General features: G+C 43.7%; 1 protein-coding gene across 1 annotated transcript in view; it reads left to right on the plus strand.

The window, feature by feature from the left end:
* The window catches only part of RAB31 (RAB31, member RAS oncogene family), a 127,287-nt gene that overhangs the window by 42,412 nt on the left and 63,982 nt on the right, over positions 1 to 20,893 (plus strand). Inside the window, exon 2 of the mRNA XM_082697360.1 lies at positions 13,132 to 13,211. Coding sequence (XP_082553486.1) covers positions 13,132 to 13,211 — 80 coding nt within the window. The remainder of the gene's footprint in view (positions 1 to 13,131; positions 13,212 to 20,893) is intronic.

Raw genomic sequence — 20,893 nt, forward strand, 5'->3', positions numbered from 1 at the left:
ACGGGCACACATGTTCTTCAGGTCCCCTGCGGAAAAATGTGTGAGAATATCAGAAGCACGGCGCTAGAGCCTCTGGATTAGAGACCTTCCTTAAGCTTCCGACTGGGTTGTAGTCAGAGCAGGATGGGCAGGAAAGGCCAGAGGAAGGGGCAGAAGGGGCTTCTGCTAGTCCCTGGGCTCTCCATCCACATGGTCATGGGAGCTGCTGGCATCTTTGCCTTCCAGGGGGAAAAAAACCCTCAAACCTCCACTAAATTCAGCTTTTGGACAAACTTACTTTCTCCCTTCTCTGCTCCTGTTGCTAGAACTCAGCTCCCCCACCTCTCTTCCTCCGTTCTCCAATCCTACTCCCTGACTTGCCTGGCGATGCATCCTTTTGGTTTCAGACTTAATGTCCCTGCCTCCAGAAAGCCTTCCCTGAGCTCTCAAATGTGGGTTCGATGTCCCTTTGGTTCCTCATCCGAGCACTTACCATGTACGGTATGTGATACTCTCCAGTTTACTTGTCTCTTCTTCCGTGGACCAGGAGTTCGGGGTGGGGCCGGGTGGAGTGGGTAGGGACAGATGATCTGGTTGGGACTTACCAGCAAGCACCATTTCTTCCCTTCCTGATGTCATACAGGTGATAAGGGCTGGCCTTTCTGATTCTAGGTTCTAAGCTGTGTGTGTGAGCATGCATGCATGCTTGTGTGTGTGTGTGTGTGTGGGTGCGTGTGTGAATGGTTCATTTATTCCCCTGTGGGGTTGACCAGTTGACCACCACTCTGTGTGTGTGTGTGTGTGTGTGTGTGTGTGTGTGTGAATGGTTCATCCATTCCCCTGTGGGGTTGACCAGTTGACCACCACTCTGTGTGTGTGTGTGTGTGTGTGTGTATGTGTGAATGGTTCATCCATTTCCCCATGGATTGACCAGTTGACCACCACTGTGTGTGTGTGTGTGTGTGTGTCTGTGTGAATGGTTCATCCATTCCCCTGTGGGGTTGACCAGTTGACCACCACTCTGTGTATGTGTGTGTGTGTGTGTGTGTGTGTGTGTGAATGGTTCATCCAGCCCCCGTGGGGCTGACCAGTTGACCCACCACTGGTAGGACCTCTGCTTTGAAAGTGGAGCATGGGGGGTTGGACCTTAGGACAGTGCACCTTACAACATCTTCAGAGATCACCAGATTGTTTGGGTGGGTGGGAAGAGGAAGCAAGGTGGTAGAAGATTAAGCAGCACTGGTCTTGAAATCAAGCAGTGTGCAGATTTGAGATGGACAATCAGTGGTAGCTTTGTTCTTTCTACGTTCTGGATCCAGTGTTGCCTTGAATACAGGCATTCAGAGAAGGAGAGGGGCATAGCCTGAAACGGAGATGCTCAGTGTTCAAAATGGCAGGGAGTTGGGGGGCATCTATGGATTCAGCAGAACTTACGAATATTTAGGTCATAAATAACAGTGAGAATCTGATGAGGGACCTTCTCACCAGAAAACGCTTACCTACTCGCAAAGGTAATGTGTGATTTTGGGGGTGTCAGATGCTTGACACTCATGACTCATGCCGCAAAAGGGTGACAGGAGTGAAGAGACAATGTGCTCATCTGGGGTCAAGTGGCTCTGGGCAGAGAGGAGAGGCTCACTCTTTCAGATTACAGCTGTGCCCTCACCGAGCTGCAACTTGACTTTGGCCTGGTTACATACAGAGGTAGGGAAAATAACACAAGGCCATCAGATTCTGACAAGGACATAGTTCCTTGGCCGGTCTTCGGGTGCTGCAGCTCTGGTGTGCTCTGAAGTGTTGACGTGTCTGCTGTTAAGATAGTGTGTGTGCGTGTGTGTGTGTGCATGCACACGTGTGTGTGTGTGAGAGAGAAAGAGAAGCCCCCTGACTGGAGAGGGGAGGTTGTGCCTATATTTGCCTTGCCTTTTATCTGAGACTTACCATTACACATTTTCTCCACAGAGATTTAGGATTGATTTAATGAGCCGTTCTTCAGAACAGTCATGTTCTGAAGGCCCAGAAATGAGGAAACCAGGCCCCCGGATGTGTCCTTCACACTTCCTTTTTCCCTCGGTCTTCCCACTCTTGAGCACCAACCATCGAGGCCTTGGTCTGACGGTTGGGTAGGAGAACATTCCTACACTTCCCCTCAAGTGTCTTGTTATGGCTCCTAAGGACAATAGTGAGGGCGTGTGGATGGAGGAAGAGGGGAAGAACCGAAACAGCTCCCGCCCCACCCACTGGTGCTGAGTCCCTGCTGACTCACTGTGTGGAAATGATCCTAAATGAAGGAGAACATTTCTAATGACATGAAAGGGCACTCAATAAAATAATGCAGCCCTACACAGGGAGCTGTGTGAATGGTTGCTCAAAGCAACTCTGAAATGTCTAGAATGAGATCTTAAAAGCAAATTCTGAAAGCTCCCATTCTCTGCTTTCTGATTTTCCATGCTGCGATCTTTTCCCTAGAGGTTTACCCTTGAGATTGAATTATTGCTTTACATTGTAGGTCTTTATCTCCCATAACTGTATTTGCTGACTTTGGATTTACTGTTGTGGCTTAAGTCATGCTAAAAATAGGCTTTGTCAATTAAAGTCATGCAGTATCTTTCTCTCTCTCACGGGCCTGAGACTGGGCTCCTGGAGGAGGACTCGGAATCGCTCCTCTCGGGGCAGAGCCTCGTGAGTCCCGTGTAGCTTTGCTGTCATCATGTGTCTGAGACACCCTCTCATACTCCTGACCTGCCCTCAACTTTCACTTCCCACTCTGCGAAGGAGGCATAGCTCTCCTTCATCAGGGTTGCTGCTTGGATGAAATAAATTTGGTTCAGAGTCTGTGCTTAATATATGCAGTCTGCTAATTCTGTCTTAGCTGTCCACTGCCGTGTAACAAGTTGCACCAAAATTTAACAGCTTGAGACAGCATGCACTGATTATCTCATCATTTTGTGGGTCAGGAATCTGGGCTCAGCTTCATGGGTCCTCCAGCTCAGGGTCGCTTAGAAGGCTGCAGTCAGGTTTCAGCTGGGGCTGTAGTCACCTTGGAATGGGACGGGGGCAGGGTCTTCTTCCAAGCTCCGTTGGTGGTTCCTGGCCCCGAGACCCCCTGCAGACCTGCTCTGAGGCTTTGGCAGCCGCTGTGGGCTCAATCCTCTTTCAGTTCCTGTGTCATGGTCCCCCCAGGAGTGGTGGCTTGCTTCCTCAGGAGTGTCAGAAAGAGGGCAATTTTTGTAACCTAACCCCAGGAATGACTGTCTTTTTTTTTTTTTTTCATATTTTGTTTTTTCAAAGCAAATCATTAGGTCCAGACCACATACAGGGAACCAAATATGGGGGCAAAAGAGGGGGGATGGAGATCATTGGGAACGATTTTAGAAGCTGGCTACTACAATTATGACCATTACTTATCTTTATTTGTGAGCTCTGCAAATTGGGAACAGCAAATAGTGAGTGTTTTGTCAGAAAAATTCCAGAATATAATAAAATCTGATGTTTGGTGCTTGGTGCCTGTGTAGCCCAAGTATTTCATGAGATCAGTGTATTGTCCCTCTATGAAGAGGGGAGCCTATGTCATTGTCATTTGTCCAGTGACTGTCTTGCCCACCTGAGAGCCCACACATAGGTCGCTCATGAGGAAAGAAAGGTGGACAAGAGACAGTTGGCTCCTTGGGCAGGAAGTACAATTTAAGTAAAAGATTGTGTTAACTTTTTTTTTTTTTTAATTTAAGTGGTTAAGGTCACACCTTCTAAGATTCATTAGATAAACTGAAATTTCTGCTTAGCTGCCCAGAATTTGTACACGAGGACAAACTGCTCTCTGAGATATGCCAAGAAGCAGGGGGTCTGTTATAAGAATAACAAAAGTAAAGGAACTAGGGAACTGCCCTTCCTCTTTGAAAGAGTGTCTTCCTTCTTCAGCTTATCTGCGAAGTAAGGCAGGAGGAGAGATGGTGACCGAGAGGACTGCTTTAGGAGCTGGGGGAGTAGAGGGACGGAGGCCCTGGTACTCTTCTTTCCTATCTCCACTACGGCCATGTCTTTGGCTTCCCTGAGACTCCAACAGGCACTCCACTCCACCACTGGGACCAGAACATCCGTGCCTGAAAGATGTCTAAACTTCAGAATCCACAAGATCTGCCAACCCTGGAAGAGCGAGAGACAAATTTAACAACAGTAGAAAGGGGATGGCAGTTTTAAATACCATAAATATTTTCTTCCTAGCATTGGTTTCTTTGGGGTTGGATGATGTCCCAGAAGCATGACCATCTCTTCTTTTTAAACACTTACCTAAGGGGCGCCTGGGTGGCTCAGTGGGTTAAGACTCTGCCGTCAGCTCAGGTCATGATCTCAGGGTCCTGGGATCGAGCCCCGTATCAGGTTTTCTGCTCGGCATGGAGCCTGCTTTCCCCTCTCTGCCTGCTGCTCTGTCTACTTGTGATCTCTCTCTCTGTCAGATAAATAAAATCTTAAAAAAAAAAAAATTAAACACTTACCTAAGAATCATAGAAGATCCTGGGTGGAGTCTTAGCCTCAACACCCACGTCCGTACCTTATTCTGGTTCCTGCAATTCTTTCCTATAACGGGAGGATGCTAAGGTTTAATCCAATGTGACCGGAGATAGGAGGAGAAAAGGCCGTTTAACATTTCCACAGACAATAGAAACAGACCTACAGAGGACGTGGATAAAGGAATGATCAGATGTGGACTTTAAAATATGTAAAATATAAATATGTTTAATATGTTCAAGGAAATAAAATCACAATCCCAAGATTTAGCAAGCAACTGAAAACTAAAAAAGGAAAATTTTATGACAAAAAATACAATAACTGATCAATAAATGGGATTACTATCAGGTTACATACATGGGTACAAAGAACTAGAAATTAGATCAGAAGATCTCCAAACTGATATTGAATATGGAAAATAGAGAAATATGGAAAATAGAGAAAAGAATATAAGAGGTATATAGAAAAAGGTGAAAAAGTTGTGTATGAGCATATCTAGCATCCCAGAAGGAGAGAAGAGAGAACAGAGTAGAAGCAATACTCAGAGAGATAATAACGGATACTTTCCATAGGGAATGCCTACCTTGGTGCCTGGACCTTTTTATGTGCTCAGTAAATGTCAGCTTTTCTTATTGTCCATATTACTATTTTGCTCGCTTCTGTTCCTATGGAAGATTTGTGCTATTGGCAATATTGCCGGAGTCCAAATCTGCTAGACCATTTGTTCAACAAAGATCTCTTTAGTCTCCCAGGGTGTTCTGCTTGCACTGAAAGCCTGAGCATCTGGTTCTCACTGGCTACAATCCCCAGTTGGAAATTAGAGTAAGTTTTCCCATGGAAACAGTAAGTTACCCTCTAGATATAAACAGAGATCAGATTCCTCCAAAGTAGAGTGCTATAGTTCAGTGGCAAGTTTGGGAAATAATCATTATTTATTTACAGAATTATTTAAACAGAAAAATGCTCTCTGAATTTCAAATGATGAGCCAGCAAATGCGTTGTTGGAAGATGGCCATTGGTCGTGCATCTGATGTATCGGCCATTTTCTGAACAATGACCTCGGTGCGATCACTCTAACCTCCTGTCTTTGATTCGGTTGTGAAGTTTAGGTCTGAGCCTAAGTGTCCTGACTGCAGGAATTGGGCTTAATTTTCTCATCTCCCGTCCTTGCATATTGCTGACGGAACAGGCAGTGGATGAGGATGGAGGCATGTCTTCTGGAGAGAGTTGGTTTGGCTGGTGAATAGAGCCCTGGGTGTGAGGAAGGGGATGTCTGAACCTTGATGATGCTTTAACTAGTTTTAGGACCATAGACCATGGTTTCCTTACATGGGAACTGTGGACAATGCCTTCTGTCCTCTGCTTTACAAAGGGCTATTGTGAGGACTCAGTGAGAGAGAGTAAGTGAATACATGTGTTTCTGTTCCCTTTGGAGCCATTTAATTATCTCCTTCTTGTGGCTTTCCCGCTCCTCATTTCTGCTTATTTCTTTCTACCCTGGGGGATATTTTTATATATTTCTTGGTCACCTTTTGCACTCCAAACAATGACCTCTTATTCCCTGTATGTGGACTTCACATTATTCTCATATACATCTAGAGAACTGTGGATGTTTACAGGCTTTGTTCATTACTACCCAAGGGGCATTGGTTTACATACATGAATTCATTTATGCTGTTGGGGCACCTGGGTGGCTCAGTCGGTTAAAGTGTCTGCTTTTGGCTCAGGTCATGATCCTGGGATCCTGGGATCAAGCCCTAGTTCTGTCCAGCTCCCTGCTCAGCGGGGATCCTGCTTCTCCCTCTGCCCCTCCCCCTGCTCATGCTTCTCTCTCTCTTTCTCAAGTAAATAAATAAAATCTTTCTAAAAACGCACTTATGCTATTTACATGCTTAAAATGTCTCTAAGCATTTTTGTCCCCATGAGGTAGATAGAGAAAAGAGTGACTGTCAGACTCGGTGCAGAACCCACCTTTTTCAATATGAGACAATTCAGTTTCCTTTTGTCACATACGTAGTTAGGTTCCCTTTGTATATTGATTTTGAGACATTTGTTTTAATGCACACCATTGACATGTTTCAAAATAACCATGACAAAGGCACAGCAAAGTTGTCTGTGGGAATGCTCAGGGGCTTTTAATTTATATTGGATTTTCCTCAAATAATTTTGTGGCGTGCTTTCCTAAATACAGTGAGATGTCTACAGTTGGATTTTCTTGCCTTGCTAGTTCAAATTTTTCCCAGAACGGAGCGTGAAGGCTGAAATTTATTCTGTTTGGACAGTGGTCTCACCCCACCGAAGGAAATCTTGTAGAATGCGTGATAATAAAACAAAGACATTATAGATTCAAATTTAATCATGTTTTTTGCTTTCACGGCACTTATTATTATTTTTTTTTTGGTAGTGGTAACTGTGATTTGTAAATATTGAACTCTTTTCATTTCAGTGCCAAAGATATTTTGGGCTCAGGGGTAAACAGGCCCATTAAGTCTGTAATTCCAATAAGCCTTTAAATGTCATCCAGGAACAAAGTACTTCAGTTCCCCTGTGGAAAGGGTGTTGCAGAGACAGAACCGAGGTGATGCTGGGAGTTCTCCACGGAGCTTACTGGCAGCTCTGGGGGGTGACGTGCGGTGTTTTGACCTTGATTCCTTAGTCTGGCCAATTGAGGTCCCTCAGAAGCAACGGCTCGACTGTGTGATTGGAATATTCTGCCCGTTGCTTTGTCATAAATTCCAAGCCAAGGAGTGGAATGGGGGTGTGTATCTTCTCCCCCTTAGCCAAAGCTTTAAAAAGAAGATACTTGGTGGGTTAATATGGAATTTGTGCCACCTTTCTGTGGGGTTTCTTCCGAATTAGGTGCAGACTGCAGAGCTTCTAGGATTGGAATATGCTTGACAGAATGTATTCATTTAGGTCACTACTGTTCTGCTTTCTCTTCTGGGTGGTTCCAGGGTTTGGGGAAGGACAGGTGGTGCCATTGAGGAGTCCTGGCCGGGGTGGCGGAGACCTGGCCAGCTGACACAGGGCGTGGTGGTGAGGTCCTGACCCAGGCACCCTATATCCACAGGAAACAGAAATCATCTCTTCCATGACCTCATCTCTTCAACAGCAGGACACACTTCCTCTAGACGTTTCTTCCCCATCTACTCCCAAGTGGAACTAATAAGCAGGCACACACAACACTGTCCCAAATCACTAGTCACTGCTCTTCACCTGTGCCTGCTGTTATCTCCACAAGGCCATCTCGTGCATGCGGAAGGGCATGTCCAGTGTCCTTGAAGAGACCTTTACTCCACTGGGTCAGACTCTGCAGTGTTCTCAGCTTTCTGTACTTTGGGGTTTGAAGATCAAGCCACTCACCATCCCATGGTTCTGCCAGTGTCTCTCTTTATTGTTTTCCTCCATCCATAAAATCTGGCTGGTCTCCACGGTCCTCCTAAATTCCTAACTTAACTCCTTATCAATGTGTAAGCACTTAAGACTTTTCAGAAGTGCATAAGTCTAAACACTCAAATTAGTGGATGCCTGGAAAAAACCTCTTGTCATGTGGGTTGTCTCAGATTCCTAGACCAGAGACAGATGCTGAAATGATCATTTCCATAGTTCACATGATGGGCAAATCATCTTCTGCTTCTTTGACATTTTGATTGGCATGAAATTGAAGCTTAAGAGATTCCTGTCTGTGCCACAAGTTATTTAATTTATAGTGGTTTTGGGGGGCCATTTCTGATTTCTGTAAATAATACTTCCATGAACTTTTGTGCTTATTATTTTTTTTTCTTCTTTTAACTACATTCCTAGGAATGGAATTCCTGAGTCTGTGATTCTTGGTCTAGCTTGTCATTTCCTTTCCACAGGAAGCACTTTGGCTTATAATGTGCTCTGTGAGTTTCAAGAGGAGGAGATGGTAGAAGCATGATGACTGTTGGGAAGAGTAAGGCAGTGGTAAAGGATGGTCATTTGTTCTGGGAACACACAATGCTTGAGTCATACCGACTGTCTGCAGAGCTGAATCGCAAAGGTTTATATTCTCAACTGATGAGTGATGTCTTCCATGAAAACAGGTGAGGTAGGGGTGGTATATTTGCCTAGGACCTGTCGTTCTTTATGTTGAGAGGTAGGAGCACCTCCCTGAAGCCCGTCACAGTGTCCACGAGGGAACCAAGGGATGCCTTGTGTTTGAGGATAGCAGCTGCAAGTCTGCGGTTTGTGATTTCATAATCACAGATTTACACGTGATTAATAAATGTGACCGTTCAAATAGCAGATATTGTCATGTCAGAGTAAGTGGTGGTTCTCAGAGGATTGCGTTCTTAGCCCCAGATAGTGACTTATATGGAAGGCATATCACTGAAGGCATCCATTTTCCTGTGAGTAGATGGAACCGATCGCTGGGCCTCAGCGTGGGTTTGATACCAACCACACAAATGAGAATACAATAACACATTGATTACCCCCCAGGGATGATTCTACTGAACTTTCTTCCTGGTTTGTGGAATCAGAATTTGTTTTATTCTAGTCCCTTTCCAGTAGCTGGTAGTATGTCTGCCTTTCATTACAGGCAATACCCCAGCAGATCTCTTTCAAGGACACAGGATGCTACAATGGAAGGCAGTGATCCAGGAATACAAATACTCCTTGGGAGTTCTAGAAGACGGACTTTTGGGGGGAAGAAATTTACATTTGGCAAGGAGATTGATTTAACCTGGCGAGCACCTTAAGAGGATCTCACCGGAAGTCAGAAAATTGGGTTCTGACTCGATCAGCCAGCTGTGTGACCCTGAGGAAGTCCCACAGCTTCCTCTTTTGAAAAACTAGGAGCCTGGACAAGATGGACTCTGAAAGTCTCATAATCTTGTGAAACGGAAAAATATCGGCAGAGAGGAGTTTCCTTCCGTCCCTGTAAGCCCACTAAAAATAAAATTGCCTTTTAGAGAACAGTGGGCAGCTGCGGCCTCCCCCACCTTGTCCTCTCTTTCCTCACGGTCGACTTTCTTCACTCAGTCGGGCTTTCAGCTTTTCCTGATTTAACCCTGTATGTTTTTGCGTGCTTGAGGCCTGACTCAGTGGCGCTTCCCTCTTGGGTATGTGTCACAGGGTGAACGGGGTTCCTGCAGGAAGAGGAACTCACGAACTCACAAAGGCGGGAGAGTCAGGAAAAGCGCCTTGTCTCCCAGAGGCAGGCTCCCTCACAATCCTAGAGCAGGGCCTTCCCCTGGTGGCCAGCGGGGGAACTGCAGTCGCCCCCTAAGGTCATTTCTGGAATCGCGCAAAGCCACGGGCCACAGAAGGTGATTTGAAGCAGTTCTTTGTTGAGAATATTGTGTTTTCTGAGACAGACTTAAATTTTGCCTTTCCTTTTTTTTTTCTTTTTTCTTTTTTTCCTGTCACATAGATGACAGAGAAAAAGAAACTTCGAGAAGGGAAATGTAAAAAGAAAAGAAACACGGAGCATAGTTTGGCTGAAGGGATGAATTGTTCAGTCTAAATTTGAGTAGGCTGCCTTAACTATTCAGAAAAGCTGGTATTTTAAGCCCGAGTTATCTGTGGAAGATGATGAGTTGAAAGGAATCGTTTCCAGATGGCTTTTGAATTTTTCATTCTCAAGGGCATTTTGAGGGTGGGCCTTCCAGGTTGTGTTGGGTTGCTTTGGGGATCTGGAGCTGGCGTTCAGAGCAGAGTCCTTGCGTGGGATGAAAGGAGAGACCCAGAATGTGCTTCCTAGAGCAGAGGCCTCATCATGAGTCACATGGTCTCGCCAAAGCCTGTACCCCAGGGGCCCCTCACTCACAGAGAGTTAAGAGCCATGGTGCCTACAGGGGAAGGGCCTCTGGGGGCTAGTGTGATTCCAGAGGGCTGATTTTCTCAGCTTGGAAGCAAGGGGAGCCTGGGTGCAAGCTGAAAGGACACTAAAGGGGGCCCAGAAGGGACAAAACTTGGGAGGTGTGGATTTGTCTGCCAAGCCCTGAGCAAACGACCCAGACCGCCTGTGAGTGTGGTACCCCCTCCTCCAGGCGCCTCTCCCAGCTGTGGAAGTGGGGGGCTCTAACGTCCTGCCGGTCTGGGTTTGCCCACTCCGGGCACAGGGAGGGCAGGGCTTGCTGACCGCCTGTTGGCCCAGTGGTCAGCCCGAGAGAGAGCATTCATTCCTATACTGGGGATGAGAGGCCCCAGGGATGGACGAGACAGGCACTCGCATCCGCCCTCCCTCCTCCTCTCAGGATTGGCTTCTGGGGGTGCACAGGCGGCAAAGATGAATCGTTTAGCATTTGTTGTGGGAAAATGAACTTGAGAGCTTCTATGGGAGGAGTTGCACGCTATGAGCTCAGTGACATAAAAATGTATAAAAGTACAAATGGGTCCCCGCCCTGCGCACTGGAACCGTTTGCAGAGAGCAGCTCTCTTTGCAAGAAGAGCGTGTTTTCTTTCTCTTCAAGAGTAGGGCAGCGCCGTCCTGTGGTTTTCAGGGTCTCTGGGGGTTGCGTGGACTAGAGGGTGACAAGGGCCACCCATCCGTGGGGCCATGGGGCAGAGGGAGTTCAAAGCAACTGAGATTAGAAGAACCAACTTGTGGGGTTGGGGGGAAATGTGAGGCACATTAGCCGGAATCCATCCTGAAGGTTCGGCTAGGAAATAACAGCCGCATATTGATCTGGAATCCGAGAGCTGGTGTTTTAATTCTGTCGCCATCTCCTTGTACTCCTCGCATCGATGTGCGCTCTGCAGATAAATGGTCTTTGGTGCTTTTGTTTCATTATGGCTCACAACCAGTGAAGGCCACTTGCCCTGGGATAGGAGACCTTCTGGAGAGTGACGTTCTGATGAATGTCACCAGCCAGGGCCCCTCTTGCTTCATGTTTGTGGGAACTGTCCTCTAAGCACAGGAGACGGGAAGGAGTAAAAATAATTCCGATTTCCAGTTGGTATTTCAAGTCTAATTTTGTATTTCAGTGTAAAGAAAAGCACATCTCTCTTATTCAACATTTCTTCCTTGACCTTTAGGCTTTCAGACACCTTTAAAAGAAGAGAACCATATCACTACTATTTTCTTCTTGGGCTAACTATGTCTTGTTTCCCGTTTACATATAGATCTCAGAACATCACCCTGATCCCTTCTGATGAGCATATGTACAGGAGGACGTCTCTGTGTCTCAATTGTCTGTGAATCGTATGCCTCCTTGCCCAACCGCCCCTCTTGGAAGAGCAGTGACTGGCAACTGAGACCAGCTGCTTTGTTCTAGTATCTTCTACTTCCTGGGAAGTCTCCTGACTTTATCTTACAGCTCTTCCTTTGAAATTTCCATTTCTACCATCATATTTTTAATTTCTAAGGTCAATCTTATTCTCTGAATAGTCTTCTAAAATAGCATCCTGCTCTTGTGTGTGTGTGGGTATAAACATGGGGCATTTCTTAGCTGAGCGTATATTTTTGATAGATTAAAATGTCCTGAAAGGTCTGTTAGCACTGGGGCTTGTAGACTGGTGCACGATGGCTTTTTGTTGGGGGACTCCACATATCAGAATCTGCAGGATTTCCCCTCTACCCAGAGGGGACTCCCCACTCCTTCTGCCTGGCTTCACATGGGGCGATGGGGTCACATGGGGTTCCCTGAGCAGCATCTCAAGGCCCCAAGCCTGGCCCTGTCTGATACAGGTTTCCTGGAGGCTCAGCTTCCACCTCCTCCTGGAAGGCAGGAGAGTCCGTCCTCTGGTTTTGTGGCCAGGAACACCAAGGGTGTGTTTTTGTGCAGAATTTCAACTGTTACTGCTGCTTTCAGCCTTGTCTTCCAATTCTTAATATGTTTAGGGTAGATTCTGTGACACGACTTGTCTTCTTTCTCAGTGGCTCTCCTCCCTGGTGGCCCATAAGTTTCCAACTTCTTCTTTCTCAGTGACCACTAGACCACATGCTTTTCGTTGACACCACATGCTTTTCGTTGACATCACTCGTCTGGTGTCTTGTCTCCTAACTGTCTGACCTTGTGAATTTGTGTCTTTTGTTCCTTAAGCCATTTGACAAAGATGATTGGAGGGAGTGGATAAAAATGCATGTATTCGATTTCCGACGTATAATGGACCTCTGTCCTAATCAGCTTTAAAGAATTATTTAAAAGAGAGAGCATTGAGATGAGACCTTTCTATATACGCAGACCTGGAGTTTACCATGCTCCCATTAGATTCTGAAGAACAAATGTTAGAAATGCAGAAATTAGAACTCATATGTCTTACAGCGTGATACCTACAAAAATAGATTATGTAGTTTTTGGGAGCTATGGTTTTGCACAAAACCAGGTCTATCTCTACCAAAGCAATGCCATGCCTTACCATATTTCTCCTCTAGACCCTTTTAAAATTTTTTTTCAAATTTTTGGAGATACATATATTGTGAACATGTGAATTCTAGGTTAATTATTGTATAGATGTGGGCCATGTTTCTAAAGCTTATTTTTTCCATACTTCTTTCTTTCTACAAAAGCAAAAACAATTTCCTTTTAGAAAATACTGGTGAGAGATAGAAGAAAATATCCTCTTCTCCTACTCCCACCAATGAGAAATAACCTCTCCTGTCCTCTGGTTCTACATTTATACTAGGTCAGAACTGATACCCTTGGTCTTCATGGCTGTGTCCTTATTCTTTTCCAGGATACCGGGGTTGGGAAATCCAGCATCGTGTGCCGATTTGTCCAGGATCATTTTGACCACAACATCAGCCCGACCATTGGGTAAGTTCAGGTATCTTCTTCTTTGTCACCTTTCTACCTTCCAAAGCACTCAGAGAGGTCACTTTGTTGCCTGCACCTTCAAGCAGTCTTCACCCCAGCTTGCAAGAATCAATCCCAACTGTAAAGACTTTGACAGAAATGCAGTGACTTCTAGGCAGGATGTCCGGGCTTACTGTCCCTGCCAATAATTCTTTTTTCCTAGCCGACTGTCCTCTTGGGCTTCAGCCTAAGACCATCTCCTTGATCTCCAAGAGCATTACTCTGCAAATCACGTCAGCTTTATTTCCAGATGGAAGATAACACAGGACAAATCCCCGAAGGTTCCACTTTGAGTTGCCTGCCAGTAAGCCTGGAAACACAGTCCACTCACACAGCACAGTTGTCCATAGTCTGGGGGGCAGATGGATTTTCCTTTCTGGATTAATCAAGTGTTAGCATTTCAATTCTTAGGCTTGGGGAGGGGAGATAGATTGTTTACGTCTGAGACCCCCAACCTTAGAATATAGGAGCATTTTCCTATTTCATTTTCCCCTTTCTACAGATGCTTTTGCCAGATGTGCTTTGCTGTACCGTTTTGTACGTGCTTACTTTCTCACTCTCTTTGAAATTGGCCGCACTAAATTTTCTCCCTGAAGATATCTTGCTCTTTGCAGAGGGCAAATGTTTTGTCTCCTTCAGAAGGGAAAGAATGTGTGTCTGTGTTTTTGGAACACTGTAGGATTGATGAGAACAGGGGTGATTGTCTCTGTCACTTATAACCGGAGAAGATTCATAGCAGGGTAAAAGTAGATGCTCCAGCAGTTGATTGATAGGTCAGTAGTTGGAGTGAGGTAGGTGAGAAAATCCACTACATTTAAAATGGCTTAAGAAACATGTTTGTGAAAATATGCACCAAGACCCATGATGTCAAGCTAACAAGCCTGCACAGATGTCCGCAGAGGACACACCATTCCTGGATCAGACACAGGGGAAGCAGTAGTAATTGGCAGTGTTCTCATTTTTTATTGGTTCTTGGAACGCTAATTTCCTGTCAGGTTATGTGAAGACAATCGGACGAAATGCTATATGCAGTGAGTTGGGTTCTGGGAGAGGACCCCCGAGTTTAGGGAACCCAAATCTTTTATAATGGGAAGTATGCAAGTCTGTGCTTCCCTCTAGAGTGAGACCTTGTTTTTCTCTTCCAAGACTATTTGCTATGCAAATATTCTTAAAAACACAGTCTGGGGGGCACCTGGGTGGCTCAGTGGGTTAAGCCGCTGCCTTCGGCTCAGGTCATGATCTCAGGGTCCTGGGATCGAGTCCCGCATCGGGCTCTCTGCTTGGCAGGGAGCCTGCTTCCCTCTCTCTCTCTGCCTGCCTCTCCATCTACTTGTGATTTCTCTCTGTCAAATAAATAAATAAAATCTTTAAAAAAAAAAAAAAAACACAGTCTGGGAGAAAGACAGTGTCTCTGCTTGCAAGGTATGCACAATAAGAGAGAACCGTGGATGTTGGCTCTCAATAGGCACTTCCATGGATTGGGGGCATTTTTTTTTTAATTTTAAGATTTTATTTATTCATCTGAGAGAGAATGAGAGAGAGCATGAGAGGGGAAAGGGTCAGGAGCCGGATGTGGGACTCGATCCTAGGACTCCAGGATCATGACCGAGCCAAAGGCAATTGCTTAACCAACTGAGCCACCCAGGCATTGACATTGTTTTTTAAAAGATCTTTTTTTAAAAAAACTTGAGCATGGGGAGGGGCAGAGGGAGAGAATCTTAAAGCATACTTTCTGGTGAGTGAAAATCAAGAGTTGGGCACTGAACCAACTGAGCCCTGAGGCTCCCCCTCAGGAAAAGATTTATTATTTATTTATTTGTTTACTTACTTACTTACTTTTAAAGATTTTGTTTGTTTATTTGGGAGAGAGAGTAAAGCTAGAGAGTACACAAGCTGGGTGTGGAGGGTTGGAGGGGGAAGGGACAGAGGGATAGGGAGAAGCAGGCTCCCTGCTTATCAGGGAGCCCAAGGTGGGGCTTGATCTCAGGATCCTGAGATCATGACCTGAGCTGAAGGCAGACCCTTAACTGAAGGAGCCACCCAGGCCCTCCAAAACAGTTTTATAGATGAAGTTCTTTTCACTCTTCTCTGTGATGTCCTTGTATTTTCCTTAATTTTCCCTTCTGTGTGTTTAGTAAAAGTGGAACCTCTAAGAGTGATTAAGTCTGAAGAGCTGAAGAGTGGTTTTAAAAAATGGTGGAGACTCTCATCTTCTCCTTTCTAGACTTAAAAATATTCATTTTTAATAACAAATCTGTTTTCTTTTTGTAATGATTTTTCTAAATAAAAAGGCAATGCATGTTCTTACCAAAGGTTTAGGTAAGTGCCATGCATGACTTTTACACATAGGTGTAAGCATCGTTGTGCTTATAAATGGTAGATCATTTGGGTCACAGTATCTTGGGTGAAGCAAGTCATAATGCCAGCTCAGATTCAAGGGAGGAGAAGTAAATCCCCCCTCATGGTGGGAGGGGCAACATTCTAATGGAGATTGGTATGGACCACTGGTATCCATTTTGGAGACAAGTCAAACTCTGTTGACTCTGCTTTGTGTAACAAATTTCGGGTTTTTAAAAAAATTATGTATTATATGGAAACTCTCTGTACTTTACCCTTACTTTTTCTGTAAACCCAATACTTCGTTAAAAAAGTCTATTAATTAAAACATTATGTATTCATTCCTCATAAGGCTTATTATGAAAAATTCAGACCATACATAGAAATGTAAAATAAAACTTGAAATCAGAGAATTTCACTAGCTCTCTGATCCCATTTTCTTCAATTTATATTACCAATATTTAGTCTAAAGTGTACATTTAACATACTTCCTATAAGTGTTTTCTGTGTCTATGCAGATGAACAAATACATAATTTCTAAAACCAAAAATGATATCACATACTACCTGACATGGCACAACATGCATTCTCCATCTTCTGCCTTATTTTTCTTTCATAAATACAAATTTCTTAGAAGACAAAATAAATGGAACACTTACATGCTGTCTATATAGTTCTTTGACAGAGTCAAGATTAAAGTCTAATTTTTCTGATTATAAATTTCATGTTCATTCTAAAAAAACTACAGAATTTATAAAAATTGGAATCATAGTGCACATACCATTTTTTATCCTCTTTTCTTCTTAATATATTGAGAACATTTTCCTATAATACCATGTAATCTTTAGAAACATGATGGAAATACTATTTTCTCTTATTATATATTCCTAAAAAATTGAAAATGAAGAAAACTGTGAAGAAAATATAAAAACCACCCATAATCTGGGGCACCTGGGTGGTTCAGTTGGTTAAATGTTTACATTGGGCTCAGATCAAGATCCTGGGTGCTGGGATGGAGCTCTGTGTTGGGGAGCCTGCTTCTCCTTCTCCCTCCTGCTTGTGTTCTATCTCTCTCTCTCTCTTTTTTTTTTTTTTTTTTTTTTTTTTTTTGGTGTGTGTTCTATTTCTTGCTCTCTCTCTCTCTCTCAAATAAATAAACAAAATCTTGAAAAAAAATCTAACCCATAATTTGCCTTCTGGAGTAGCTACCATAAATATCTAATACATGTTCTTTTAGTGTTTTTGCTAGATGTATATAAAATCTTTAGTAATTTAACATTGTATTATGAATTCCACTTTACTAAATGGTCTTTAAAAACAAGTTTCCCCAGTTTTATGGAGAAATAATTGACATACATCATTGTATAAAAAAGCAGTGATTTGGGGGGGCCACCTGGGTGGCTCAGTCAGTTAAGCATCTGACTCTTGGTTTCAGCTCAGGTCTTGATCTCAGGGCCATGGGATCGAGCCCTGAGTTAGCCTCTGCTTTCAGCATGGAGCTGCTTGTCTCTCCCCCTCTGCTCCTCCCTGCCCTCTCTCTCTCCTCAACATCTCTCTCTCTCTCTCAAATAAATAAATACATAAAAACTTTAAAAAAATGATTTTTAATGATTGTATTTTCCATTTAAGGCATTGAGGTTATTATTTTTTTAAACATTTTTTTTTTAGATTTTATTTATTTATTAGACAGACAGAGATCACAAGTAGGCAGAGAGGCAGGCAGAGAGAGGGGGAAAGCAGGTTCCCCACCGAGCAGAGAGCTCAATACAGGGCTTGATCCCAGGACACTGGGATCATGACCTGAGCCAAAGGCAGAGGCTTAACCCACTGAGCCACCCAGGCACCCAACTTGTAAAATAATGTATGATGTATATCCTGGGGTATAAATATTTGCAGGTACCTCTGATTATTTCATTAAGTTAAATTCATAGCAATGGGAACAATTCAGTCAAAGAATATGAGCACTCTTAAGGGTCTTGCTAGATATTGCCAAATTTATTTTCAGAAAGGTTGTCCTTATTTTCCTGTACACTTACCAGCTTAGGTCTTAAAACATTTTTTTTTTTACATCTTTTTTTTTTTTTAAGATTTTATTTATTTATTTGTCTCAGAGAGAGAGAGAGAGAGAGCACAAGCAGGCAGAAAGGCAGGCAGAGGCAGAGGAAGAAGCAGACTCCCCGCTGAGCAAGGAGTCTGATGTGGGACTCGATCCCAGGACTCTGGGATCATGACCTGAGCCGAAGGCAGCGGCTTAACCAACTGAGCCACCCAGGTGTCCCTCTTAAAACATTTTTGTATATATGATTTTGAATTGCTGTTTTCTGCTAAACTTCAAACTGAAGCATTTTCTCATACCTTAAGATTTCTTCATAAACATAATATTAAATGACTGTAAATTCTGGGCTGTTTTGCTTTCTATCTACATTCCTCACTTTTCTTCTGGAGTCAAGGTTGAGATGGGCTCTACCATTCTTATCTGTTGTCCTTTCCTGACATAGTTCTATTGCCCAATTAAAAAACCCACTCAAAATTTACGTTCTCTTATGATTTTGAATAAAGTGTTCCCACACCCCAGCTTCGGAAAACTAAAGCAGGAACAAATGCCTTTCTTGGACGGTGTTATACACAGACCACTGTGCTCATGGTCTAGCTGCTGGGTTTGGTGTGCTGGGACTCTGGCTTAGCCCTGTGTTTTGTTTAGCCTGCCCAGTGTTTTAACATTTTTAAGTCACTAATGAAGAATTAGGAGATTTTTGCATAATAAACTGCATTTCTGGCTTCTTTTAAAAAATCAGTAGCCTTGGTGTACCGGGTACCCATGTCCACGTGGCAGAAACCACTGTCCCTGAGCCTTGCGTGCTGTGTGGGTGGGCAGACTCTCCTTTCCACAGCTCTTCTGCTGTTTACTGTTACTATTATTTATTTTTTTTAAAGGTTTTATTTATTTATCAGAGAGAGGGGGGGAGAGAGCAAGCACAGGCAGGCAGAATGGTAGGCAGAGGCAGAGGGAGAAGCAGGCTCCCCGCTGAGCAAGGAGCCTGATGTGGGACTCGATCCCAGGACGCTGGGATCATGACCTGAGCTGAAGGCAGCTGCTTAACCAACTGAGCCACCCAGGTGTCCCAACTATTATTTTTATCAGTATTAATTTTACACCTAGTCCCCTTGGTTCATTTGTATGGCTGCTGCCTGGTCCTGGAGACATTTGAGTTCAGGCCCCTGGCCCAGGGCCTTTCTCACTCTTAACGCTGCTGGCCTCAAGAATCAGGGCAGCCGGGTGACTCGTTGAGGCACACTCGGCGTGTGAGCAGTGAACTGATGACTCCGACCAAGTGAGTCCACTTTCGAAATCTACCCTTGTCTTCCCACTGTGATCAAACTACCACTGGGGAAAGACCGTAAAATGTCATTGTTTCAGCATCGAAAGAGTTCATTCTTATCATCTTCTGTGACTCACAATGAAAAATCTTGGCTTTGCTATTCAAGCAGATTGTGTTGACATCTTGAACATATATGTGTGTGGATGTGTGTGTGTGTGTGTGTGTGTGTGTGTGGATGTGTGTGTCTCCCTTTCTGTTTCGACTTTTACAAGGTAATTGTGTTACTTCTCTGCCAGATTTTGGTTCCCACAGATAATGAAGTCCATTCAGCATTGCCAAGGCTCCCCCCCGCCCCCGACCAGTCTGGAAGATAATCTAACGAGAAGAAAAGATGCTTGAGCTTTTTAAGATGGAATGTGAGCAAAGCTGTTAAAAGAAAAAAAAAACAAAAACCAACAACCCAACCAACCAAAAGAACAAGGATTGTCAGTCATCATTTCAAATATCGGTAGTCTTTTTTTAGTGGCAGGAAATGAGGAATAGAGAGGGGTGTGTACATGAGTGTGTGTGTGTGTGTGTGTGTGTGTGTGTGTGTGTGTGTGTGAGATCAGCATGACAGCTATAACAAAGCTGTTCCTCGAAGGCTTACTGTGTGTCAAGCAGGAATTTTGCAGATGTCATTCCCTCATATCCCCCAGATATGCAAAGTAGATATTGGCTCTGTTTCTCAGATGGGGAAACTGAGGGGCTATCTAACCACTCATTCTACCCTTCTGGAAAAGAGGGCAGGCCTCTGTGTTTTGTTCCTGACTGTGCTGGTAGACTCTTTGACCATGGGCAAGGCAGTCTCTCATGACTCGGATTTTATCCCCTGATCTGTAGACTGAAAAGGTTGGCCTGGGTATTGCATGTTTTTTCCATCTCTAAAAATCTCTGGTTCCAAGATTTTTAAAGGCATGAACTTGGTTTTCTAAGCCTGAGAACTTTTTAAGGGCCCAGTTGGTGTATTATTTATCCCAGTGACTAGAGTTTATTGAAGAACAAATGAAAATCTGGCTTACATCAAAGTAAAAACAAAACCCAAGGTATTTATGGAAAAATTCTCTAAATAAAGTTAAAGGCCAAAGGTTAAACCAGAAAAAAAATATTATTTAGAACCTACTCTTACAAAAGTTAGTGTAAAATACTCAAGAAGTGAAGAAGAAAAGGAGGAGCCATCCCAGCGAAAAAGTAGGCAAAGGTCATGAGCTAAATATTTACTAAAGAAAAATGCAAGTGAACAGTAAACACTAAAATGATGTTCAAAGTTGTAAGAAGCACAATAAAAATGGGAATGATGTATCATTTCTCCTTATCCTACTGGAAAAGATTTGAAAGATCAGGATTGACTGGGGAGAAGGGCATCTCCAACATTGTCATCATTGGCATGTAGGCTGGTCCCACCCAGTGTGGCATGTATGTTTCTAAGGAAATAGTTGCACAAGGACACAAAGATATAAGTACAAAGATATCCATTTAATCATTGTCATAACAGTGGAAAATAGGTGACCAAAATATCCATCAGTGGGGTAGTAAAGCCATAACATGGTGTAATATATTTAGTCATTTTGGATGAAGATGTTGATCTATAGTTATGTAAATGGAAAGATGTCCATGATAACATCGAGTGGAGGGAAAACAAAGTGTATGCAGACTATGAGCAATTATGGGTGTAATCATTGTATAAAAATAATTCAGAAGGACATACACCAACGGTGATTGTGACTCAGTGGTGACGTGACGATTAATTTCTATTTCTCCTGTGCTTTCATTTTTTGACTTTCTTTTTTGGTATGTTCGTCTATTGCTTTTGTAATGAGAAAAATAAATTAAGACATTTCCATTTTTGGAATATATTTACTCTTATCAGTAGTCTGTGTATATTTTAAGCACTTTAAAAGAAATAAAGCATCATGGGACAGTTGTGGTTTTGATAATATTGGGTCA

The sequence above is a fragment of the Mustela nivalis genome, assembly GCF_964662115.1.
Source record: "Mustela nivalis genome assembly, chromosome: 14".
In the NCBI taxonomy this organism is placed as follows: Eukaryota; Metazoa; Chordata; class Mammalia; order Carnivora; family Mustelidae; genus Mustela; species Mustela nivalis.